General features: G+C 44.8%; 1 protein-coding gene across 1 annotated transcript in view; it reads left to right on the top strand.

Annotated features, from left to right (window-relative positions):
* The window catches only part of LOC119963623 (sodium channel protein type 2 subunit alpha-like), a 210,744-nt gene that overhangs the window by 18,911 nt on the left and 165,634 nt on the right, over positions 1–26,199 (top strand). The window contains exons 7-10 of the mRNA XM_038792953.1: positions 1,815–2,003; positions 8,589–8,706; positions 10,246–10,493; positions 12,983–13,168. Of these exons, the coding sequence (XP_038648881.1) occupies positions 1,815–2,003; positions 8,589–8,706; positions 10,246–10,493; positions 12,983–13,168 (741 nt within the window). The remainder of the gene's footprint in view (positions 1–1,814; positions 2,004–8,588; positions 8,707–10,245; positions 10,494–12,982; positions 13,169–26,199) is intronic.

Here is a 26,199-nt window from a genome sequence, read left to right on the forward strand (position 1 = left end):
GTTTGATTTGCTATTAAGTTAAATATTTAACTTGCTTTTGATCTTTTATCCTTGCTGATTCATTCACTCATTAACTTTGGTTGTCATTTGCTGCTATCGGATACTTGGCATCAGAGAATGCAGCAGTGACACCCTTTAGAGTTTAACAGACACAAAAAAGTTGGGCCTCCTTCTAACTGTAATCCATCTGAGCATCCCCATTAAGTGATGGTAAAAAGACTTATTTCCCGGCAGTAGATTGGATGTTATCTCAGACAAACAGTCTGAGTGCAAACAGGGAAGCTGCAGCCTACTGCCCTGTTTGAACTGATGCTTCAGCTGCCATCTCAAACTGGATTAAGGTTGGATGACTGAGACACCTACTAATTTCAGAAAGAAGGCCCCTTTAATATGTAAACCAGGATCCTTGTTAGGACAGAACTGAGTGAAGTGTGTGCTAAGTACACTCTGCCCTTTTGCAGTTGGCATTTCAGCCAAAGAAGAGCCCGGAGGTTAAGTTTTTATTTTGGGGCAGCACGTGGCGAAGTGGTCAGCACTGCTGCCTCATGGTGCTAAGGTCCCAGGTTCAATCCTGACTCTGGGTGACTATCTGTGTGGAGTTTGCACATTCTCCCCGTATCTGCGTGGGTCTCACTCCCACAACCCAAAGATGTGCAGGGTAGGTGGATTGGCCAAGCTAAATTGCCCCTTAATTGGAAAAAAATGAATTAGGTACTCTACATTTTGGGGAGAAAATAGTTTTTATTTCTGTGGAGCTTATGGGCTAGACAGAAATCACCCGGGTAACTGCGGCACTAGGTTCCCCCTTTAGTCCCTGTCAAAGGATGTTTTATCCATTGCTCCCCCAATCCCAATCCCAACCCCGCCACCCGCAATAGGGGCACAGGGGCTGTTTAGCACACTGGGCTAACTCGCTGGCTTTGAATGCAGACCAAGCAGGCCAGCAGCACGGTTCGATTCCTGTAGCAGCCTCCCCGAACAGGCGCCGGAATGTGGCGACTAGGGGCTTTTCACAGTAACTTCATTGAAGTCTACTCGTGACAATAAGCAATTTTCATTTCATTTCATTTTCAATATCGTCTTTGGGTCCAGGCCAGCTTCAGGCCTCACAACATTGTGTAGGCCTCTGCACCCATTTTTCTACACACTGCCTGCATGGATTATGGTAATGATGCTCACCACGTATAATTGATTAGAGCACCTAATTGGGCTATTGGGCAGCCAGTTGGCTCACTAGGTCGACCGGCCATCAAGATCTAAAATTTAGCCCAATCTGAAAAAAAAATCACATTTTGCCTCAGGTTGAACCAGAAGAACCTTTGAAGCCCACTGCTAGTTCAGCAAGCAAGAAACTGGCATTAGGAATATGCTCAGCCCAGCTGAAGGGTTGCTATCAAAACTCTGGTGGCACTGACACACCAGGCAAGTACACAACAGGACATAATAACACACTGCCACTCTGGAATCAATCTCCAGGGTTATCCACACTCCATGCCACACAAGAAAATGCATTTACTACCACAATATACACTATACGTCACTCACTCTAGTCATTAATGTAACCTACTCCAGTACTTTGATCAATGAACAACTGCAATTCCAAAAAACTTGTTTGTTGTAAATATTTACTTAGACTCCACATTACAGGAGCCATCATGCAACAGTCATGAAAATCCCAAGTAATAATTGCTAAACAATTGTACAGCGGTGGTGGTGGTGTAAACGTCTATGCTCAAGTTTCATTCATGCCACCTATCTTTTGTCCATTTTTTATGTTGACATTGAAGATTTCACTTTCCTCCAACTCATTTCAGGTACTGCGTGCGAGTGGAGCCTTTTACATTATATTCTTTATAGTTGTCGTCATGTTTGGTGCTCACTACATCGTAAATCTGGTGCTGGCAGTGGTGGCAGCTTCCTACGAAAAGGAAGCCAAAAGGAAGCAAGAAGCAAAAGAAGAAGAGGAACGGATTATGGAGCTGAGGCGACAGAATGCACTTCTGGTACGTCTCGGAACAGATGAGAAATTAAACAATATTTAAACTTTAACGTAGTAAAATGTCTGAGGCACTCGACAGATTACTTCGAATTAGTTTCCCTGGTATTCTAAATGGGGGGAGGGGGCGCCCTGGGACTGGGTACCACTGCTCTGACACCACTACTATTCTGGCAAAGTTTCACCTTTAGGCTTCATCACCTACATGACTACGAAATGGTGACAGTGCAGTGATGAGACCCTAATTCCAGACCATGAGCCCCAAAGATTAGGAGACCACCACCTTGTAGCCCTCATCAGAGACCCACAAAGGCGGATTAGCGGGGGCCACATGGAAGGATGAAGGATAAAGCCTAACTCTTTTGGGGGAAACTTTAGAGCTATTACTACCACTTTCTCGGATGAAATACCACCTTCCACATGGCCATCCCTGGAAGCAGCAGGGGACGCAAGGGTTTAGACTCAGGCCCTTCCCAGCAATTTCTATTTGCTTGCAGTGAGTCAGAAGGGGTGGTGGTCAGTAGAATTCCTAGTGGCTATAGGACAGTAAGGCAATGGTAGACCCAATTTTTCCACCTTTTTTGCTGCTGTCCCAATTGGTTATCAATAAAGTAGTAAACTGTACATAGTCTCTGCTGGCCCCAAGGCAGTGCGGTCTTGAGTCAAATTCAGTTGTTTAGGGAAAACAGTGATCTTAGAATATTTTCTTCTCAGAAGGAGAAATTAAAAATTAATACGCACTCTTATGCACTGAATGATTAGTATTCCAATTACTATAAATTGTGTCCACAAGATGGCAGCAGATGAGCAATTTTTTTTAGTTCATTAATCATAGAATCTACAGTGCAGAAGGAGGCCATTCGGCCCATCGAGTCTGCACCGGCTCTTGGAAAGAGCACCCCATCCAAGGTCAACACCTCCAACCTATCCCCATAACCCAGCAACCCCACCCAACACGAAGGGCAATTTTGGACACTAATGGCAATTTATCATTGCCAATCCACCTAACCTGCACATCGTTGGACTGTGGGAGGAAACCGGAGCACCCGGAGGAAACCCACGCACACACGGGGAGGATGTGCAGACTCCGCACAGACAGTGACCCAAGCCGGAATCGAACCTGGGACCCTGGAGCTGTGAAGCAATTGCATTCATATAGCACCTGAAGGCTCTACTCAGGAGTGATTATCAAATAAAATTTTGACATTGTGGCAATGCCTCTGCCAATCAGAGTCCATTTGCCAATCAATTTGCATCTTCTTCTCATACAGTATAAATTGTTGTTTTCCTCTCATATTGGTATTCTTGTGAAGTGTCATGAAGAGTGCAAGGTGAAATGCTTTGACATGTCTCTTTTTTCACCAATTATAGAATGGTTACAGCACAGAAGATGACCATTCAGCCCATCGTGTCTCTGCTGGACCTCTAAGGGAGCAATTCACCCTCTGCCAATCATCAACTGCATGGCCACAAAATGGTGGCAGTGCAGCAATGAGACCCTAACTGCCCTTTTTCCCCATAGACCTGCACGTATTTCCTTTTCAGATAAAGACACAATTCCCCTTTGAAGACCTCAAATCACCCTCCCTCCACTACACTCTCAGGCAGTGCATTCCAGATCCTAATCGCTCCCTGTGTGGAAAGGATTTTCCTCAGGTCTCCATTCTTTCTTTTGCCAATTCCCTCAAATCCGTGCCCTCTGGCTTTTAAACCTTACATTGATGGAAAGAGTTTCTGTTACACTCCTTATGATTTTGAATAACTCCATCAAATCTCCTCTCAGCCTTCTCTTATTCAACCTTTTCATCAATCTTCCCACATAGCTGAAGTTCCTCATCCCTGGAACCACTCTTATGAATTTTTACTGCACCTTCTCTAATGCCTTCATATCCTTTCTAAAGTGTAGTGCCCAAAACTACATCTTATACAATTTTAACAAAGTTTCCTTGCTTTTGTACTCTATGCCCTTATTGATAAAGTCTAGGATTCTGTATGCTTTATCTAACATGCTCTCAACCTATCCTATCACCTGTAACGATTTGTGAACATTCACGCCCAGCCCTTCTGCTCCTGCACCCCCTTTCAAATTGTATCCCTTATTTTGTATTGTCTCCCTGCATTCTTCCGAATAAAATGAATCACCTCACATGTTCTGCAGTAAATTTCATCTGTCACTTGGCCACTCGTTCACCAACCTGTCTATGTCCTTTTGAATTTCTAAAATATCCTCCTCAGAGAATCATAGAATGCTTACAGTGCAGAAGGAGGCTATTCAGGCCATTGAGGTCTGCACCGACTCTTTGAATGGGCACTCTATCCGTGTCCACTCCCCTATCCACCCTGCCCTATCCAGTAACCCATAACCTAACCTGCACACCCCTGGATACTAAGGGGTGATTTAGCACGGCCAATCCACCTAACCTGCACATCTTTGGACTGTGGGAGAAAACAGGAGCACCCGGAGGAAACCCACGCAGACACGGGGAGAACGTGCAAACTCTGCACATACAGTCATCCGAGGCTGGAATTGAACCGGGGTCCCTGGCGCTGTGAGGCAGTAGTGCTAACCACTGTGCATCATGCCGCCCCTCTCCTTCCTGTCACTCAGGCAATTTCATTTTGATGTTGCTACTGTCCCTTTTATACCATAAGCTATAATTTTGCTGACAGGTCTGTTGTGTGGCACTGTGTCAAATGTCTTTTGGAAGTCCATGTACACCACAACAACAGCATTACCTCTCTGCTGTCTCTTCAAAAAACTCCAGTTCACAATATTTCTAAGTTGCGTATCGTCTTCAAATTTTGAAATTACGCCATGTACACTAATGTCTAGCCAATAGATATACATGAGGAAGAGCAGGGGTCCTCACACCACTCCATGTGAACTCCACTAAACTTTCCTCCAGTCTGAAAAACAACCATTCACTCAGCCAATTTCATATCCACGCTGGACTGTAATCCAGTTCTGCTGAGCACTTCAAACTGTAGTTTAAGGGTGTGGGACATAAAGGATCAATATGGGACTGAGTATAATACTGCCTACACAGTGTTAGGGAACACATGATCAGCATCAAGGTGTTGGTTTAGTGTTGGACAGAGCCCTGTGTTGAAGCAAACTTGACTGGACCTATGCAGATAGATTAATTGGTTAATAAATATTTACTGTTGAATTACCTAAGATTCTGAAGATCTTAATAAGACCAACTAAATTATGCACAACACCTGCCCTCATTATACCTAACTGGCTGAGAGAATACTTATAAAAGGATTATCTTGGTAGGACTTGGTGTGACAACGGGAGAACTGTTGAATTTCCTTGATTGGCATCTTTAAGAGGTTATAATAAGTTGTTCTTTCTGTGATTTTTTTGCGTGAATGTCTCAATGTTTATTTGCCTTATATCAACATAAGTGAAGTGTTTGAAGCATTTGCTGTTGATAATTGAATGGTCTTGTCGATTGGCATTTGTTGAGGGCTGTTGGAACAGCACTTATTTTCAAAAGATGATTTGTGAATGAGTGTTTTTTCCCCCCAGCTGTTCCATAGATGACAGTGTTACCATATGGCCCATTGGTTCTGTACATAGTATATACTGGGTGAATGGGCATGACTTGCCATGAGCTGCCATGAGGGTTATAAAAAGCCATTGGAAGGGTAACAAAGGGACTGTGTGGGGAAGAATGAGATAGGGTGTAAGGGACAAGCACTAGATGGCCTGAGAGCCTTTCCTATAATTGGACAAAGCTCCATAGAACTGAGGTAAGCCTTCTAACCATCCAACAGTGACTCCTGTGCTCTGTTTCCTGGGATAGTATTCCTGACTATATCCTGCATTCCCATAGCTAGCCCCTCACCGCCCCTCAACCCTGCTCCTGGAATTTGCCGACTTAAGCTACCCACCTCCATAGTGAAAATCCGGCAAAGGTATTTCTGGCTGAGAATTTCTCAAATTGAGGAGATGATGAGATGGAAGCCAATGGAGGTTAGCAAACGCAAGGTTGGTGGCTGAACAGGACTTGGTGTAAGTAGGAATATGGGCCAGCAGTGCTTTACTTAATCTCAAGATCTCAAATTTACAGCGGTGCAAGATGGGAGGCTGGTCAGCTAAGCACTGGAATAGACAGATCTGGAGCTAAAGGAAGCAAGGGTTAGGGGTTCCAGCCAGAGGCAGATTTTCAGTGAAACACACTGCACTGCAGCATAGAGAGGCCCCATATGGAGAGGTGCCTTGTGGTGGGCCAACCATGGGAACACCAATCAGAACCCTGGTAGCTTTAAATTTTCTGATAGGCTCAGAATTAGCCTATCAGCAGGAAATACAGAAAAATATTGGGCTCTGATTGGGGGACTCCCCTTTAGAGTGGAAAAACAGCTTGCCAAACGTTGAGAGTTGGTGGAGACTTAGAGAAATTCAGACATGGATCTCCCGAATTGGCGCGAAGTTTCTGAACTTTAATTGAGTAAAGGTGCAAAGCACCATCCAGATTTCTAGCATTCGGTCTGGTTGTAGCCTGAGGCAAAAAAAATGTAGTCGCCGACATAACATGGGGGTGCAAGCCTGTACAGCCGTCAACAAGACCATGACACCCAAGGCATCAAGGGGAGCAGTGGAGTTACTCTCTACCTTCAGGCCAGGGCTGAGAAGGGAGGGTGGGCAGACAATCAACCAGAAAGAATAGAGGCCACCAGGCCAGATAGCCAGCAACAGCAGCCAAGCAGCCAGACAGGACCACACACACAGTCACCGAGGCTCGAGGTCCAGCCCATCTGAACAAGAGCCAAAGGTGAGCAACACAGCAGTTGTGCTGTGTGAAAATGGTCAGGCAGGCACGGCATCGTGTCTCAGGCGGCAGAAATGCAGCGACTCAACCAGAGGCCAGCAAGGCAGGGCTGAGAGTGATAGGGCTGGACACAGCAAGCAGACCAGGCAGCGAGAGAGAGCAGAGGGCAGGCCAGATAGACAGCAGCAGCAACCAGGCAACCAGCTAGGAGCATACATGGTCATTAAGGGTTGCGTCCGGCCACCTGAGCGAGAGATGAGCAGACCCGCAGTCGGGAGGTGCGAAGAGATTAGGCCAGCACTGGCATCGTGTCTCGGGAATTGGGATGCAGCGGCCAATCATTGGGGACTGGGGCTCCATGTCATTGGGAACAAGCTGTCACATTACCAGGGGGCAGGGCTAGATGTGGGGCCCCCTCAAAGTGGGAGAGCGTGGGGCCCCAAAAGTGTAAGTCCGCCTCTGGTTCCAGAGCCAATAAACTGAGACAGGGGCTAAAATGGATTATGTTATGGAGGTGGGAGTAAGCAGTCTTGATCCTCATGCTCCAATATCCAAGGACCTCAACCAATGTTTGTAAATCAATCTCCCTGATAATACCATTTGTGTAGCACCCCATTTTTCTGTGTGATCTGCGGGTGTTACATGAATGGTTTTTCGAGCCTTGTCCATCACAGCTCTGCCTTTCTGTCCATCACACTTCAAATGTCACAGTTTATATAACATGTTTCAAAAAAAATTATTTTTTAAAAAGGAGCTACCCGTGCTACACAGGAAGCATTGAAGTCAGGAAATATGCTGTGCCACACTGTTACCCACTTCCCGTGCAGCCCATGGGGTGGTCTGGTGAATCCTCCACATCATTGCTATTATGATGGCGCTTTCAGAGACCAGTTAAGGAGAGGAGCCAGGGAGGGGGCATCAGGCACACTGTTGCGGGCAATCCATGAGCTACTCAAACTCCAGCCCCCTTCAGAAGTCATCCCTTCACTACTGTGGCTTCACAATTCTCACTTTCCCATCTACCTGTGAGTCAAAGCATCTACTGGGCCAAAACCCTGCAATAAAAACCAGCAACAGAAACCTCTCTATAATATCTTTGTCCAACAAGATATCCAATTATTCAGCCAACATGAACTATTCATCATTGTGCATTCTCTTAGTGCCTGTCTTGTGGTTGACTTTGCCTATCCCAGCGCTCCCGCCGCCTGCAGCATGTCTGGTGGAAGGCTGCTGACTTTCATTGAGAGAGTGAGCTGACGGCCTTACAGGATGATCCCAAGCAACTTGAGGCCTTGAGGGCCCAGCCTTAGATACCTCATCATGGGCCGTCTGGCTGAGTGGCATCAGCAGAGGTACTGGTGAAGCAACAGTGGTCAGAGCAACAATGCTGTCCTCCTGAGAGAGGGCAGCAGGCTGGTGCTGAAGAACAGTTTTCTGAACAACAGTGACAGCCTGCGTACTCTTTGAACACTGGGATCCACAGCTATAGTAGCAGCAGTCTGAGCCTGAATGGCTCGATCTCATGACCTTGGGTGAGCTTCCACTGCAGCTGCCAGGTGCTAGGTTGCCAGGTACGGTTCTCATGGTGAGGAGCGGGGGATGAAGAGGTGATGGTTTATATCCCCAAGTTCTGCTACATGTTCCTAGCTTACATAATGAAATGCTGAGAGCATTTAAAAATAGACGTTTAACAAACCATGAGTTACACATTTTGATGCTGATCATGCACCATGTTGTTACTAGTATTGGTTAACAGTAAGTGTATTTCTGTCTTTTTAAAAAATAACCATGTTTACTAAATTATTTTCCAGCGTGCAAAAGATAATAATCTTAATCCAAAAGAAAGGTTTCGTCAATGTGGAAGGAAGCTGACTCGGGGTTTCTCTATGGATTCTGTAATATCATGGGCAAACGACATTTCACAGCTCAGTGAGTTGACGCTGGAATATCTGTGAATCAATTGTTCTAATTAGTACTGGCATTTGTAACATTTGTTCTATCAAACGCACATGTACTTCCGCCCTTTTCACATAAGCCTATAATCCTTAACTTTGGTCTCTCTTTTGAAAATACTTGTTTGGGATAAATAACGTTGGAAGCTTCTGAATTTTAACTGAGGGCTTTATTATTGATCACACAATTGGAGAAAACATTCCACGCCAAGACAAGTTGGAATATAGAAACATATTTCAGCTTGAAAATATATTTCATCTAGTAGAGTGCAAAACAGACAGTAGAAGTATTGCCACTAGTTTTGGCAAAAGCTACTTACTTTGTCAGCATTTCACTCTGAAATCAAGCTTTTAAAATATTTTTTAGTCCTCAGGTTAGAATTACAGCAAGCTGTTACATATTTTCCACAAACTTTAAGGGCAACAATGAAATTAACTTGCTTTCAAATTGAGATAATGGTTGTCAATGGTCAAGGTATTTGACTAGCAATGGTTTTTCATAGAATTTACAGTGCAGAAGGAGGCCATTCAGCCCATCGAGTCTGCACCGGCTCTTGAAATGAGCACCCTACCCAAGCCCATACCTCTACCCTATCCCCATAACCCAGTAACCCCACCTAACACTAAGGGCAATTTGGACCCTGAGGGCAATTTAGCCTGGCCAATTCACCTAACCTGCACATCTTTGGACTGCGGGAGGAAACCGGAGCACCCGGAGGAAACCCATGCACACACGGGGAGAATGTGCAGACTCCACACAGACAGTGACCCAAGCCGGGATTCGAACCTGGGACCCTGGAGCTGTGAAGCATTTGTGCTAAACACTATGCTACCGTGCTGCCCTATGGTTTGCACCATAGGTTAGTGGAATTCCTAGTGTAGGATTGCACTGATGTCATCAAGCTGTTCGTGCAACAAATTATGCTAAAGGATTCTCACAGACAACCTACCAGGAAGTGAAAAACACTAAATCAAAGTACTTTTTTTAAAAAGTGAGTGTGGCTCCAACAATGCTCCAGAACTTGATACCATTCAGGACAAAGAAATCCACTTGATTGGCACCCTATCCACCAGCATAAACAGTCACTCCCTCCATCGCCGACACATAGTGACAGCACTGTGTACCATAGAAGAGATGCATTGCAACAACTCACCAAGCATCCTTTGGCAGCAACTTCCAAACTCGCAACCTCTACCTGCACGACAGACAAGTGTAGCAGATCTTTGAGAACACCACCATTTGTAACTTCCCATCCAAATCACACATCATCTATGTCCCCAGAGCATTAGTCTGGGCCTGTGGATTACCAAGCCAGTGACATTACCATTACACTGCCTGTCCTGCTTTATCACTTCTTGGATACTAGCAGGCCTGCTGAATATTACTCACATTTTTCTTTGGTTTCAGAATTCCAGCATTCACAGTACTTTGCTTTTGTTTATTTAATAATATTGATCTGAGTACTAGGCCAGTGCTATTGTTTTCACTTTTGAATTTTTCATGTTTTTCCTGCAGGGGAAGATGAAGAAACTGATAATCAAAAGAAGTCAAAATGTTATACATTCAAAAAAAGATTGAAGCGAAAGTTTTGTTCTTGGACCTGTTGTCCAACATTTTTAAGACTACAGGAATATTTAGTGATACTTGTTTCACACCCAATTTTTGAAGGGGTGATTACTATCTGCATCCTAATAAATACTCTTCTGCTATCAATAGACTACCATCAAGCACCTTACTCTCATGCCCTAGAAAGTGGGAACACTGTAAGTACTGTACAAGATAAGCACATAATAAACACAAGGTATGTGATTTATCCATTATATTCGATGTAATAAAACTTGAGAGCCACAACAATCCACGGCAATTCTGGGATGTTTCTGTTTTTGCACTAGTCTGCCAGAATGGACAAAAACCTGCCGAGGACGCAGATATGCAATGAGCTATTGGAAGTGAAGTCTCTGCCCATTCCAAATATAGCATCATCATGTGGGTGTCAGGACTTCCTGCTTCGGGGTTTCCTGAATCCTGCATGCAGTGTGTGAGTGGCGATACACCTGGTCAAACCCATCGTACCTAATCTAGGAGCAGAAAACCTTGAACTCTACCACTGAAACTCCAACGAATTAAAAGGGATAGAACTTTTTTAAGTGCAGATCTTGCATCAAGATGAGTCGAGTCATACATCTCCAACCCAAACCATTTTCAGCTCAAATTCTAGTGTCAAATATAGCTGAATTTTTACATTAAAACAGGTGTGACATCACAAGCTGGATTCTCTGATTTGGAGACTATGGCGTGGGAACAGTGGTGTTTTACGCCAGGAAAACTGGGGCAAAACGCCCACCGATTCCCCGTTTTGCTTGGGGCTAGCAGGAAGGCAGTGTAGAGCACCCGGCTCGAGCTGCCGATATGGCCCGGAGAATTGCCTGGTCCGTGGCCACACGTGCACGCAGTGGCTGCGCCGTGCTTCATGGTGAATGCCGCACGCGGACCCGGCCCGTGAAATAGTCTCCCCCTTCGGCCAGCTCTCACACCCCGGACCATCCCACCACAGTGCCCCCAGCCCCAAATAATGTCCCCCTTACCTGTGGATGGGCCCTCCCCCGACTGTGGCGGCGCTGGACTGAGTCCGCATTCGCCACACCGAGTTCCCGACGGCTGAGACTACACGAGACCCACGCCATCGGGAACTCGGTCGGGGGGGGGGGGGGGGCGTAGCATCGGGGGATGGGCCTCAGGCAATGGCCTGATACCATGATACATGGAGAGGGCGGCGCATCGCGGAAGCGGCACCGCCCCCGATTCTATCGGGAATTTGGATTCTACTGCCTGTCGCAGAACGTGATTTCGGCGTCGGCAACTGGAGAATTCAGCTCCACATTTCTGCTAATAGACAGAAAAAATAAAATTCTAAATTCATTCATGGCCTGTATTTCGTTGAGATAGGCAACCACTTCATGCTGCATAAGACTTTATCTGCATCCTTCGCTTAAAAGTCTTTCGAGAGTTTCTGAAAGTACAAGCTGTAAATGGCACGGTGAGGGTAATGGACAAACACTATCTCCTTTATAAATAAGATTTAAAAATTTTAAAAGAAACAGAGGAACGAGGGTGGATTAGTCAAATTAAGTTCAGAAGGAGAAATAAAAAGAGAAAAAGAGAGATTGGATTAAGAAAGGGAGAGAAAGTAGAGACTGAAGGGGAAAGTAAGAAAATATTTTATATTTGGCATTGTTAAAATCTCCAAAATCAATCTAGCACCTGAAGGAATGAGTCTCCCCAGTTAAAATTGTTCAGTTTCTACACTAGAGATTGATTGGCACTGCATTAATCTGTGAGAATTTGTTGATGTGCTTAGCAGGAAATGTCATGGAAGGGTGCATTCACTGACGAAAGCACCCTGTTCAGGTCATTAGACTTCTTGTGGCACCACTGCCTGCTTCTTGAGTCCAGTCACTGAAAATTGATTTCCCTGATAATCTGCTCCCAATTCCTTCTGAAGAAAGTCCTTAAAGGTTTTCTGTCCTTTACAAAACCATAGTGTCTCTCCTCCTGTCTATCAATTTGCGAAGGGCCCCAGCACTGATTCCATATGGTTGACAACCCTCTCTCTGTCCTGGTGTTCCATTTGTCTTCTTCAGAATTGCAGCAGTAGCAGTCAGGAGAAGCCTTTTGATGATTTGGTGCACCTTCCATTTAAGATGGACGAACTGTCTTAAAGAATGAGAGCATGGTGATTGCACCATGTGCTATTTGGAAGCCAGCAGCATGGGCCCCGCTCGGACCAACACTGCAGTTGAATAAATGTGGAATATTTACAGCGTGCACCAAATCTACCTTCTGTCTAACTCCACCACAATGGGTGCAGAAAGGTCACAAAGCACAAAACCCTGGTCAAAATACAGCGAGGATCAATTTCTAGCCCACAGCCCACATTTTTTATTACATTTAGATATTTATATCTACAACAGGATATTATAATTGAATAATTTAGTAGAACATTTCACTGTTAAACTATTGAGATTTGGAAAAATAGTAAAGAGCATAAGAATTTGTGAAAACAATTGGATGCAAATACCTTACCAAACCTTCACTAAAATAGGGGACAGAAATTTTGAATGAACATACATCAGACACAGCATTTATTCTGCTTTTTGTTGATTAAAGTATGATTAAAAGTTTGACCCTCCATTGCATCTCTTATTTTTAGATTTGTTACTCACTGTCAATAATTGTTTCTCATTTAATACAGGTTTTATCAATTATTTTTATAATAGAAGCTATTTTGAAGGTGACTGCACTAAATCCTATGCCCTATGTGAGAAATGGATGGAATGCATTTGATTTTATTATTGTTCTGCTGACTTGCTTAGAATGGGTGCTTTCCACAATAAATATTCCTACACTTAAACTCTCCATGATACGATCACTGAGAATGGCAAGTACTTTTTATTTGTCTCTATGAAAACTTCATTAATTTGTTCTGCTACAATTGCTACTGTATTGAAAATGCTTTAACAATGCTCTGTGAATACACTTAAAATATATATTTCTATTTTATCTGTTTTGTTAGGTAACTATTGTTAGTTTCATGGTATATATATCATGCAATTATATTGATAAGCCAAATTCAAACTAAGGCCAGAATTTTCCGGCCGTTGGGATTCTCTTTTCCCACTGGAAACCCCACCCCCTCCCTGTGGGTTTCCCGCCAGTGTGGGTGGCTTCAATGGGAAATCTCAGTGACAAGTGGCGGGAAGAGAGAACCCCGCCACCAGCAAACGGCGCACTGCCGAGAAACACACAGTTGGGGTACCGGAGAATCCCACCCTAGATCTTGTTGTCAAAACCTTACACAGGAGAATCTCCTCTTCCCACCTGCCCTGAACTCACTGTTTTTTTACTTTGGTCACATTAGTTGTCAAACCTCACCAAATGCCCATTATTCAGGGTAAACAGCAAAAACAGCTAAACCTGGCACCTGGTTCATCCCAATAACTGCCGGTGGCCTTCGTAATTAACTGCATTGAAATCCAACTGACATGGGGATGGATCTTTTGTGAGTTGTTTAGGAGTCCAGACACACTGAATATAGTTCACGGTAAGAGGATGGGCTCAGACATACTCTACTATGCAGGACCCAACTGAGGGACTCCAGATTCGAAAGGGCTCTTCTGATCCCATTCCCTTAATGCCAACGACATTTCAGTTGTAGTTGGAGGCATTGCCGCCACAAGTCCAGAGGCGAATTGCTGAATTGGGAATGAAACATAGAATAGATGGAATAAGCAAAATACTGCAGATGAATGTCTGGATCCTCTGCTGATTTGTGGCTGTTCTGGGCTACCTCTGAAATTATAGTCATGGAGCACCATGAGCATTGTGTGGGTGCATGAGGGAAACAATTAAAAGTAATCAATACATTCAAGTATCCAAGAGATTTTTAGTCAATAATTTTTCAGAAATTAGATTATTTTTCCAGACAATTTTTACTTGGCCAAATCAATATTAATAGGCATTAATAGTCACAAATATGGAGGTTGATAAATTTTACTGTCCTCTTAATACCACCACCATTTCTAAAGGGGCCTATCACTTGGCATCCAAAGTGTCCACCTGTTTCAGGTGGTTGACCCTTTTATTATGGAAATTGGGGTTACATGGACTGGAGACAGGTGGATGGAATGAGTGCTGTTTATGATCTGACTAGTTTGTCTGGCAAGCAACCAAAGACCAAGAATAGTGGGCTGAATTCTCCGCACCCCGAATCCGGAATCGCGGCTGGCACCGGGGCGGAGAATCCATTTTGCTGCATGGAATCAGGACTGGCGGCGGTTCCCCGATTCTGCAGGCACCGAAAAGCCGCCGCGCCGTCCAGCACCTACCTAGGGCCATTGCTGGAGGCCCGCTCCGCCCCCCCCCCCCCCCCCCGACCGGCCTAAGTCCCGACAGCATGGATCTAATGTGGTCCAGCCAGTCAGGAAACTGGCATGGTGGCTGCGGACTCAGTCTGTGGTCGCCCTGGTCGGGGGTGGGCCGATCGGAGGGCAGAGGGGCCTTATATCCGGCCGGGGAATTTTTGGGTGGGCGGTCCAGCTTGGGGGCACAGCCAACCGGGGGCTCTATTTTGAGGGTCCAGCTCCGCGGTCTGAGTCCGCCATGGAGCACGGCGCAGCCTCCGATCTGGAAGTGCGGGGGCCCCTATCTGCAGCAAAAGCTGCGAGATTTACGCCGGGTCCCTGCAAGCCCCCTGCAGGGTTAGGAATATGTGGCCCTTTCACGGCAATTTTTCTGGCGTGAAAGTCCATGGGCGTTTTTTTCCGACCCGCCGCCGGGTCGGAGAATCGTTGGGGGGGGCGCATGAATCCCGCCCCCGCCGGCTGCCGAATTCTCCGGCGCTGAGGATTTAACGGGGGCGGGAATCGCGCCACGCTGGTCGGCTGCCGCTGGCAGCGGACCCCCCGGCGATTCTCCGGCCCGCGATGGGCCGAGTGGCTGCCCGGTTTCATCCGGTCCCGCTGGCATATGTTACGACAGGTACTTACCGGTGGGACCTGACTCTGAGATCAGCCTCCGGGGTCCTCGGGGGGGAGTGGGGGGGATCTGGCTCCGGGGGGTGCCCCCATGGTGGCCTGGCCCGCGATCGGGGCCTACTGATCCGCGGGCGGGCCTGTGCCTTGGGTGCACTATTCCTTCGCACCAGTCGCTGTAACAGTCCGCGATGGCCAGCGCAGAGACGAACATCCCCCTGCTCATTCGCTGGGATGACGCCAGCAGACACTGGCGCACCTGCACATGCGCCAACTCGCGCTGGCCGGCAGAGGCCCTTCGGTGCTGGTTGGTGTGGCGCCAAGCCCCTTCCGCGCCGGCCAGCGCGGCGCAATCCACTCTGCTGCCGGCCTAGCCCCTGAAGGTGCGGAGTGGCCTGCCCCGCCGGTTCGCGGAGAATCCCACCCCACAGTTTTGACGCAGGCTTGGGGACATAGTCCCAAAAATAGAGAGTCCAGCCCAGTGTGTTTTAAATTATTTTAACCTGGTGTATGTAATTTAGTTGTAAGATGGTTACCATATAAAGTAGTATACCTATCACAGGAGTTGCACACAAAACCAACATTTCAGCAAACTGGACACACAAGATGGCGATTTAGAATGAATTAGAAGAGTCAATTATGAATGGGAGATTATGGGAAAACATACTCACACATCCCCAAACATTCTAGCGTTTTGGCATCAGGTGCATACATTTGCCTGTTTTTTCCTTTCATTTGCTGATGAACCTGCTCTACTACCCATTGTGTTCTGCTTTTTACGTCAACTTCCTATCTCTTTTTTTTAATAAATATTTTTATTCTCCTTTTTCACATTTTCATCATATTTACATCAACAAATAATTAACAATAACAATAAATACAATGGCAATCCCCGAGCCAACAATCTCCTCATCCCACTCACCCTCAAACAGCTCCCAACATTTTAAATACAAAACACCAGTGAAAAAGAATCATCCTTAATTTATACGTTCCAAACCCACCCCCCCCAATGTTCGATGTCATCCAATTTGTGAAAATGCATGATGAACAAGGCCCATGAGTTGTTGCACCCTTCCATCCTCCCCCTCAACTAGACCCCCAACTCGCCATCTCCCTCCTTGCTCGTCATCTCCCTCCCATTCACTGACCCTACCACTCGTCATCTCCCTCCCACTCACTGACCCTCCCACTCACTGACCCTCCCACTCACTGACCCTCCCACTCACTGACCCTCCCACACTATCTCCTTCCCACTCGCTGACCCTCCAGCTCACTGACCCTCTGCCCGCTGCTTCTTTCCTCAACCTGCCCACTTGGAGCCACTGTCACTCCTTCGCTAGATTCCTGCCTCCTCCTGCCCCTTTTGCAAGCCCTAACTCATGGTGAGGGTGAAGGGAATAGAAAGCGAGTGGGGGGGGGGGGTCAGTGAGCAGGAGGGCAGCGGTGAGTGATGGGGGCAGTGAGCAGGAGGGTAGGGTCAAGGACGGATGAGGTCAACGAGTGGGGGGGATGAGCTAAACGAGCAGGAGGCTATTGGCAACCAGTAAGTGGGTGAGGGAGGGGAACAGGGAGCGGGAAGGTTGGTGAACAATGGGGTTGGGATTGGGAAGCATAATGGAACATAATAGCTTCTTTTAATTTCCATTACAAACATTCATTGATTTATTTAAGACAGATAATCTGTTCTGATTTTATTAATATTGCTGGGAATAGGTTTTTAATCACCAAAAACTGAGTGTTCAATTCTCCATGTGAGTAACCGTGTGCACTTCTCAATTTCTTCGGGCCTGATTTTCCAGCCCATTCCGTCGGCAAGATCTTCCAGTATCACTGAAGTCAACGGAGTTTTGAATGGCTTGTTGCGTCCACCACGGGGGAAGCCGCTACAGCGGGACTGAAAAATCCCATCCTTAGAAAACAACTTTTGATTGCCTGTGCACCTTAGAAAATGAGGGCGCAACATCAGAACCATTTGCGTATTGCCCTCTGTAATTGTTTCTCCGGTACCCAAATGTATATCTACCTCCCCAGTCCACCCCCCCCCCCCCCCCCCCCCAAACAAACAGATGCCTACTTATGTGTTGTAAATAATATTGCCAATTGTACAGAGTTGCTGCTGTTGAGCTGGTGCATAATACCTTACTAGTTATTTTATTTTGTTTTTTATTTCTTTTTTATTATTATCTTTTTTTTTATATGTTTGTGTGTGCCCTTCTCTTCTACATATGTCTATATACCTTATTCTGTGTACATAACGGTAAATATACTTTCTTCAAAAACCCAATAAAAAACATTTATAAAAAAAAAAGAAAATGAAGGTCATTTAGGGCAGCATGGTGATGCAGTGGTTAGCACTGCAGTTTCACGGTGCCGAGGACTCGGGTTCGATCCCGGCCCCGGGTCGCTGTTTGTGTGAAGTTTGCATATTCTCCCTGTGTCTGCATGGGTTTCACCTCCACAACCCTAAGATGCATAGGGTAGGTGGATTGGCCATGCTAAATTGCCCCTTAATTGGGAAAAAATAATTGGGTACTCTAAATTTAAAAAAACGAAATTAAAGGAAATTTAAAGAGAACCCCACCAGTGCATTGGTTCAATCTCACAATCCTGACCAGTAATTGACAAAAATATTGTAAAGGCTATCATTCATTGTCAAAAGTGAATAAATGAACTACTGTATAACAACCAACGGTCATTAGACAAGGGTGCAGAGTATGAGGAAAAGTCGAGAAGCTATGCTCAGTGTGTATCGAACCATGATTACCTCACACCTGATGAACTGTGCACAGTTACTAATGTGTTTATTTTATAATTTTTTGTGTGTTTTACATACCAAGCTACCTATTTGCAGGAATAAATCTCAATAAGTATATTCAAAATTGTACTTGTGGCCTGATCAAAATTTTCCAAAAATCCCAATTGGAAATGTTTCCAGTGAATACCACTGGAGTAAAAGTTTTGAATTGGGGGAAGGATTAACTGTCACATAGAAAGGCATGGACTAGTCAGGGACAGTCAGCATGGATTTGTGAATGGAAGGTCTTGACTCACAAATATGATTAAATTCTTTGAGGAAGTGACAAGAAGAGTTGATGAGTAGATGTTATATATATGGATTTTAGCAAGGCGTTTGACAAGGTCTCACATGACAGATTGGTCAAAAATGTAAAAGTCCATGGGTTACAGGATAATGTTGAAACTGGATAAAAAGTTGGTTTAGTAACAGGAAACAAAGAATAATGGTCGATGTGTGCCCTTGCGAATGGAAAATTGTTTCAAGTGATGTTCCACAGGGCTCAGTGTTAGGACCCTTACTGTTTGTTATATATTAATGATTTGGACATGGACATGGGATGCACTATTGCGAAATTTGCCAATGACACAAGTGTTGAATAGTTTTAATCTCTAAAATGATGTAGATGGGTTGATGGAGTGGGGGGTAAAGTGGCAGATGGAAATTAATACAGGGAAGTGTGAGGTCATCCATTTAATGAGGTCAAACAGTTACAGGGAGTATACAATACATGGGAATATCTAATAGGGGTAGATGAAGAGAGAGAATCTTGGTGTACAAGTACACAGGTCCCTAAAGGCAGCAGTTCAAGTAGACAAGGTTGTAAAGAAAGCACATGAAATACTCTCCTGCATTGGCAGATTTGTAGAATATAAAAGTAAGGAGAGAAATGCTGAAATTGTCCAAAATACTGGTGAGGCCACAACTGGAGTATTGTGTGCAGGTCTGGTCACCACATTACGGGAAGGATGCAATTGGTCTGGAGAGAGTGCAGAGGCGGTGACCAGAATGTTACCAGGCCTAGAAAAGTGTAACTAAGAGGAGAGATTGGATAGGGTTGGGGTTATTTTCCTTCAAACAAAGAAGACTGAGGGTCACTTAATTGAGGTGTAAAAAGTTATGAGGGAAAGAGATAGAGTGGACAGTGTGTTGTTCCTCGTGTCTTAATAAAGCTCGCAGTCTCAAGTGTGGAGAAGATGCTTTATTGTGGGTTCGTTCAGTTTCCAGAGCTCGACCTAGAACTACCTTCCAGTGCTAACTACCAGCTCTGCTTGCTGTGTCCTGCTTACCAGCCCCCCTGCTGTGAAGAGTGTCCTCACTTCCTGTCCTGATGTATTTATATGGCTCTCCCGTGCTCCCTCTAGTGGTCGCTCAGTTGTGTTGCATCTGGTTAACTTGTGATCACCACATCCCCCTTTTTCTCTTAACATATTTCTGAACATCGTTAAAGAAAATTGTATATCCTGTCCCAGTGTATTTATAGCTCTCCCGCTCGTGTTTGCTCTGTTGTTTTTGTATCTGGTCAATCTACGATCACCACATCCCCCTCTTTCTCATTACATAGTTTCTGTACATCATTAAGGAAAATTATACAAAACAGTAACTTATGATATGCGTATCTATACAAGTGATGATGCTATTGCCTTAGTTAACAAAGCCAATGTATTTATATGTCCAAACTTAATAAACACATTTATGAGTCCAAACTTGATGAATTTGTTCAGAGCTTTTTTTTTTTTCTTTTTGTTGTTGATGACGTGGTGATATTGATATTGCAAGTCCGCTGTGAATGTTGTTGGTGTTCCTTGTTATCTTAAGTACCCAATGCGTCATCCCGAGGTGTTTGCATGGTCACATCACTGATGTTGACTGGCATGGACTTTTTTTTGTGCTTGTGGTGTTGATTTATTGTCTCATCCGCCTTGGATGCTGGTGTGCTTGCTTGTTCTGGAGCAGACGTGAGTTTGTGCGATTCGTTGTCATCCCATGACATGTTTGTAGTCTTGTTATCGTTTTGCAGTGTGCTGTGGCATCGTCCATCATGTGCCAAGTAGTGCCATTGTGTACAAGTCGTTGTTTCATTGCTGTTGTTTCTGTCGTTCCTGTTTTTGTTGTTTCCGTTGCCGTACTTGTCGCTGTTTTTGTCGTTTCCGTCTTTGTTGTTGTCGCTATCTTTGCTCCTGACTTTGTTGTGTTTGTTGCCATTCTTGTTGTTTCTGCCTCTGTCGTTGTCGCTATCTTTGTGCCTGACGTTGTTGTTTGTCTTGTTGCGCGTCATGTTGCTTTTATTCTTGCTGTTGTCGTTCTCGTTTCTGCTGTGCTTCTTGCTATTGTTGTTTGTCTTGTCGCGCTTCATGTTGCTTTTCTTCTTGCTGTTGTCGTTCTCGTTTCTGCTGTGCTTCTTGCTATTGTTGTTGGTCTTGTCGCGCTTCATGTTGTTTTTGTTCTTGCTGTGTTTCTTTTGACTTTTGTTTTTCTTGTTATACTCTACGAGTGTCCCGAGTGGATAATTTGAGTCATTGAGCATTCCGTCTCGCGAGTGGTGCGAATGATCTGATGTTGCATCGGTGCAGGTGACATCAATCAGTTGTGGAAAATTGGATTCCGCATCTTTGCTTTCTTGGTGCTCGTCTTCTCGCGAGTGGTGCGAATGATCTGATGTTGCATCGGTGCAGGTGACATCAATCAGTTGTGGAGAATTGGATTCCGCATCTTTGCTTTCTTGGTGCTCGTCTTCCGGAGTCAAAGTCTTCTTGATTACATTTGACGCGGTGTCTGTGGACTCTCGGCGCTCCTCTTCTGGAGTCCAAATCTGCATGATTTCAGTTGACGTGGTTTCTCTAGACTCTTGGTGCTCCGCTTCTGGAGTTAAAATCTTCATGATTTCTTTTTGTTTGATGTCTCTGGACTCCAGGTGCTCCTCTTCTGGAGTCAGAATCTGCATGGTTTCTTTCGGCATTGTCTCTGTGGACTCCAGGTGCTCCTCTTCTGGAGTCAAAATCTGCATGTTTTCTTTTGGCGTTGTCTCTCTGGACTGTTGGGTGGCCCGACTCTGTGCTTCTGTACAGACAAGCTGAGAACTGTCAGTCTCACTGTGATCCTGTACGTCAAGTGCAAGCACCTTGTCACTGTTTTCGCTCTGTGCTTCGGTACAGACAAGCTGAGAACTGTCAGTCTCACTGTGATCCTGTACGTAGAGTGCGAGCACCTTGTCACTGTTTTCGCTCTGTGCTTCGGTACAGACAAGCTGAGAACTGTCAGTCTCACTGTGATCCTGTACGTTGAGTGTGATCACCTTGTCACTGTCTTCGCATGCAGTGGGCAGAGGTGCATTGTCTTCTTCTTGTTCCTGTGAGCGTGTTGGACTTTCATAGTCCGCTCTTTCGTCTTGTTCCTGTGAGCTTGGTAGACTTTCATAGTCTGCTTGCGGTTGCTCAGGTACAGCGGGTTTACCTTCATGGTCTTGTTCATGCTTGGTGTCCGCCCGGGAGTGTTTGCTTGCATCCCTGTTGGCGTCTTTCATCACCCGCACTGTGGAGCCTGTCATCGCTCGCTCCGTGGAGTCTTCCTGTGCTCTCTGTGTGGCGTCGTCTTCGTCTTGGGTATTGCTGTCATCCAATGTATCGACGAGCTGCCATGGCACCATGGTGTTGGATTCATCCACCATGAGTAGAGTCGTGTTGAGCTTTGCAACGGTGTCGCTGATGCTGTGATCAGCATGTCCAAATAACTCCTCCATGTCTGAGTAGTATTCTTTGAAACCCATTTCATCTTCGTTGGCTTCTTCTACCACGAGTTGATTCGTGTTGAACTTTGCGACCGTGTCGCTGATGCTGTGATAAGCATATCCGACTGACTCAGCTGTGTCTGAGTAGTATTCTCCGAAAACCAAATCATCCTGGTTGGATTCTTCTACCATGAGTTGATTCGTGTTGAACTTTGCGACCGTGTCGCTGATGCTGTGATAAGCATATCCGACTGACTCAGCCATGTCTGAGAGGTAATCGTCGAAAAACAAATCATCTTTTGTTGTTTCGGAATTCTTTTTGTGCGCTTCACTGTGTGTGGTGAAGGCAGCTTTTTCCAAGGTTTTGTGCAAGTTGTTTTTCACTGTTGGTTTAAGTTCAGGCGTTTTTCTGTGTTCTGAGGCAAGAAAATTTGGTTTTAACCACTTTAAGTGTCTTGTTTTCAATTTTCGGGCATTTCCCTTTTAAGTGGGCGTGGTCAGGATTCTCAGACGTCATGACGTCACGCGTAGGAACGACTTGCACATGCGCAAATCGGCTTTCTTTCCTTGTGCGGTTCGGTGTCCATTGCGCATGCGCGGCTTGCGCATGCGCATGACGGTCCGCGACGAAGACTTTTTTTGACTGCGCATGCGCGGCTTGCGCATGCGCATAACGATCGGCGCCGCGATCTTTTGTAAACTGCGCATGCGCGACTTCCGGTTCCGGCGCATGCGCAGACGCGATTTGTAGTTCTTTGCTTACCAGAGACTGCAAAATGTGCTCCGACGCCATTTTATCGATGATTTCAGCGTTTTTTCTTTCTAAAAGTTGTAAGTTACCTTTTCTTTCCGATCTGGACTGGATTTCAGCGTTTTGGCTTTGTGAAAAATTCATGTTATTTCTTCTTTTTGATCTGTACTGTGCATTCGCGATTTCCTGATCTTTTTGTGATTTTTTAAGTCTTGCATCACTCAGTCCTCTGTGCAGGTTGGACTGTGAGCATGCCTTGCTGTTCAAATTTCTCACAGTACTCTTCAAATTTGTTTAGTAACGTTTGTAAGCTGTTCCTGTCTTCACCTTTTGAGTGTTTAAATCCATTATACACTTTCCTATTGACAGGCCCTTCGATGAGAATTGCTATTTTAATTTTGTCTGAGGCTTCTGCAACATCATTAGCTATGAGATAAAAATCGAACATTTGTTTAAAACCTTTTCCAGACATTTCTTACATTACCAGTCGTGTCCAGCTGAGGTGGGTATCCATGCCACATCCTCGAATTAGCGATGTCTTCCCCAGTCAAATGTCCAGTAGGAGATTTCCATGCCATTTTGTGCTTTCTGTATCTGCAGCTGAGTTGTCCTGTCGTAAGCGTCTGAAATCACTCCTAGGTACCATGTGTTGTTCCTCGTGTCTTAATAAAGCTCGCAGTCTCAAGTGTGGAGAAGATGCTTTATTGTGGGTTCGTTCAGTTTCCAGAGCTCGACCTAGAACTACCTTCCAGTGCTAACTACCAGCTCTGCTTGCTGTGTCCTGCTTACCAGCCCCCCTGCTGTGAAGAGTGTCCTCACTTCCTGTCCTGATCTATTTATATGGCTCTCCCGTGCTCCCTCTAGTGGTCGCTCAGTTGTGTTGCATCTGGTTAACTTGTGATCACCACAGACAGGATAAAATTGTTTCCCATGATGGAGAATTATAGAACCAGGAGACAGAGATTCAAGGTAAGTGTAGAGGGGACATGACAAAGAACTTTTTTACACATAGGGTCGAGGGTGTCTGAATTCACTGCCTGAGTTGGTGGTCAAGACAGAGACCCTAAACCCTTTTAAAAAGTACCTGGATCTGCAACTTAAGCGCTGTAAGCTACAGGGCTATGGATGGGGTGCTGGAAAGTAGGATTAAACACATAGATGTCCTTGGGCTGGCTTGGACAAGGTGAACCAAATGGCCTCCTTCTGTGCTGTCACTTTTCTATGGTTCCACATAGTGTTCCTTAAATTAGCTGAAAATTACCTTGATAACAGACCAAATATCACCAGCAGCAGCCCTCTGTGCCAACTGCATTTGATCTACAACAGCAAATCAAATGGTGGCTACTGGGTGACAAGTGTTTTCCACACGTCGTGATTCATGATTCTACTCCAGAACACCCACACACGCACAGGAGACAGACCATGAAAGCCACGCTGACACAAGGAACATTACTGAGCACACCATGGAGTCTTCCGGCAACTCGGATGCTGCCAAGATTGTTTCGGGGGTATCCAGCAGTACTCATTCAAGGTTTCACAACCTATGGTGTTATATTGCATGCTGCATAACCCATAACTCTGCAAATTCTTCCTTTTCTTAGAACAGTCCAGTGGCGTGCAGAGGTCTGGTGATGCCCGGGGCAAATCTTGATTGTATGCCCCAAAGACTCAAGTATAAGGCCTAATATACTGAGAAATATTATGAGAAAGGAAAACATTTTGAATATACAAACACAGATGAAACATGAAATAAACGCTGTATTCGATTTTAATATAAATCAATCAAATTTATTAAGTTATTTTCCCCAAATGATACCTCCTGTCACAAAACACCTGAACTACTTCATTTTTTACATCAGCTGTGAGAAATTCTTTTTCAATGCTTATTAAAGCCAGGTTGGTCAGTCGCTCCTGTGACATAGAAGACCTCAGATATGTTTTTATTAATTTCAGTTTTGAAATTGACCTTTCACAGCTTGCGACTGAAAATGCGATTGTAAGCAGTAATCTGTATGAAGCACACAGCGTCGGAAAGACATCCCTCCCATACTGCAGTAAAGACTCCAGAGCATCTTTAGGATCAGGGGGAACTCTATTCCCTCCAGCTCGAAGGAGCATCACAAAATCAATAATTTTGTCATATAACTGAATTGCAACCACATCATTGTCATAATAATTTGCAAAGTCTGAACATTCCTTTTTTAATTTCTCTCTTTCTTGTTCATCTTCAATCACTACTGAATTCAAGTTCAGAAGAAAAGAAAATCGGTCACTGAGTCTTTGAAGACGGACACTGCGGTCTTCAATTTCAGTTTTTAATTTGTTCACAATCTCTACCATTACTCTATTCATTTCTTCTTGTGCCGTCAGTCCACTATCTCTTGCTGACTCTCCAGGCATTATTCTTCTTCTCCTTGTTCGTGCAATTGGTATTCCCCAATTTTCACAATATTCATTGGCTAAATCTATTGCATTGTGGATAATTTCGTCATTCTTCAAATTCAAGATATGAATAAGTCCTCTCAGATCACAAGAAGCTTCATGGAACCCCATTTTCGGATCCTGCAAACGTTTTGAGACTTTCTCCACTGATGATAAAACTGAGTACCAAAAATTTAATAAAGCTATAAACGGGAACTGTTGAATAGAGTTCAGTAGCGATCCTGCATCAGATTTAGTTTCCCTTGAAAATTCTCCTTCCAGCAGGTGTTGAAGGCTTGCAATAACGTTGTCACACTCTTCGTGGATTACTTGCACAGCATCATGGCTGGAACTCCATCTTGTGTCACACTGTCTTTTCACAGTCCGAGTGACAAATGATTTTAACACTTCCCAACGAGAAGTAGATGAAGAAAAAAAAGTAAAGAGTTTTTCTAGAATGCCAAAAAATGTAACAACAACAGGTTGCACCTCACTTGCATGGACACAGGCCAAATTGAGGCTGTGGTCTCGCAGTTCACAAACACAGCTTTTGGGTTAACTTCAAGAATTCTTTGTTGAACACCTCCTCTCACTCCAGCCATAACTGCTGCGTTATCATATGCTTGACCACGACAGTCATTCATGGAAATGTTGTCTTCTTCCAATTTTTCCTGAATTTTATTTATCAGGCTGACTGCATCTTTCTTGTTGACTTGAAAAAATCCCAGAAATGTCTCCTTTATTTCTACTTTTCTGTTTTCATCAATATGAACGTAACGCAGAATTTCAGAAACCTGATCTTCATGGGCAATATCTGGAGTTGAATCCAGAATTATGCTAAAATATTTTGTGTCCTTAATTTCGGAAATTATATTTTTCTTGACAGTTTCACCAAGAAGATTGATTATTTCGTTTTGAATTCTGTTGGACAAGTAGGTGACGCTTTTTGGTTTCTCTTTCCCTCTCTGCAAGTGTTTTGCTAAGATGTCATCATATTTGGCCAAAAGTCTGATTGTTGCTAGAAAGTTTCCTGTATTTTCACTGACTGTCTCCCCTGGCTCTGATAACCCAGATATTCCTTCTCCTCGATGTCCACGATAGGCCAGATTCTGTTTTGCCAGAAAGGATATAACCTCGACAATCCGTTCAGTTATAGCTTTCCATCTTTTCTTTTCAGCAGACATTTGCTGTTGAAGTTCAGCATCTATCGTAGTTGAATGATGGAGTCGAACTACGAGGTTCAGGT

Source organism: Scyliorhinus canicula, chromosome 3, assembly GCF_902713615.1.
Source record: "Scyliorhinus canicula chromosome 3, sScyCan1.1, whole genome shotgun sequence".
In the NCBI taxonomy this organism is placed as follows: domain Eukaryota; kingdom Metazoa; phylum Chordata; class Chondrichthyes; order Carcharhiniformes; family Scyliorhinidae; genus Scyliorhinus; species Scyliorhinus canicula.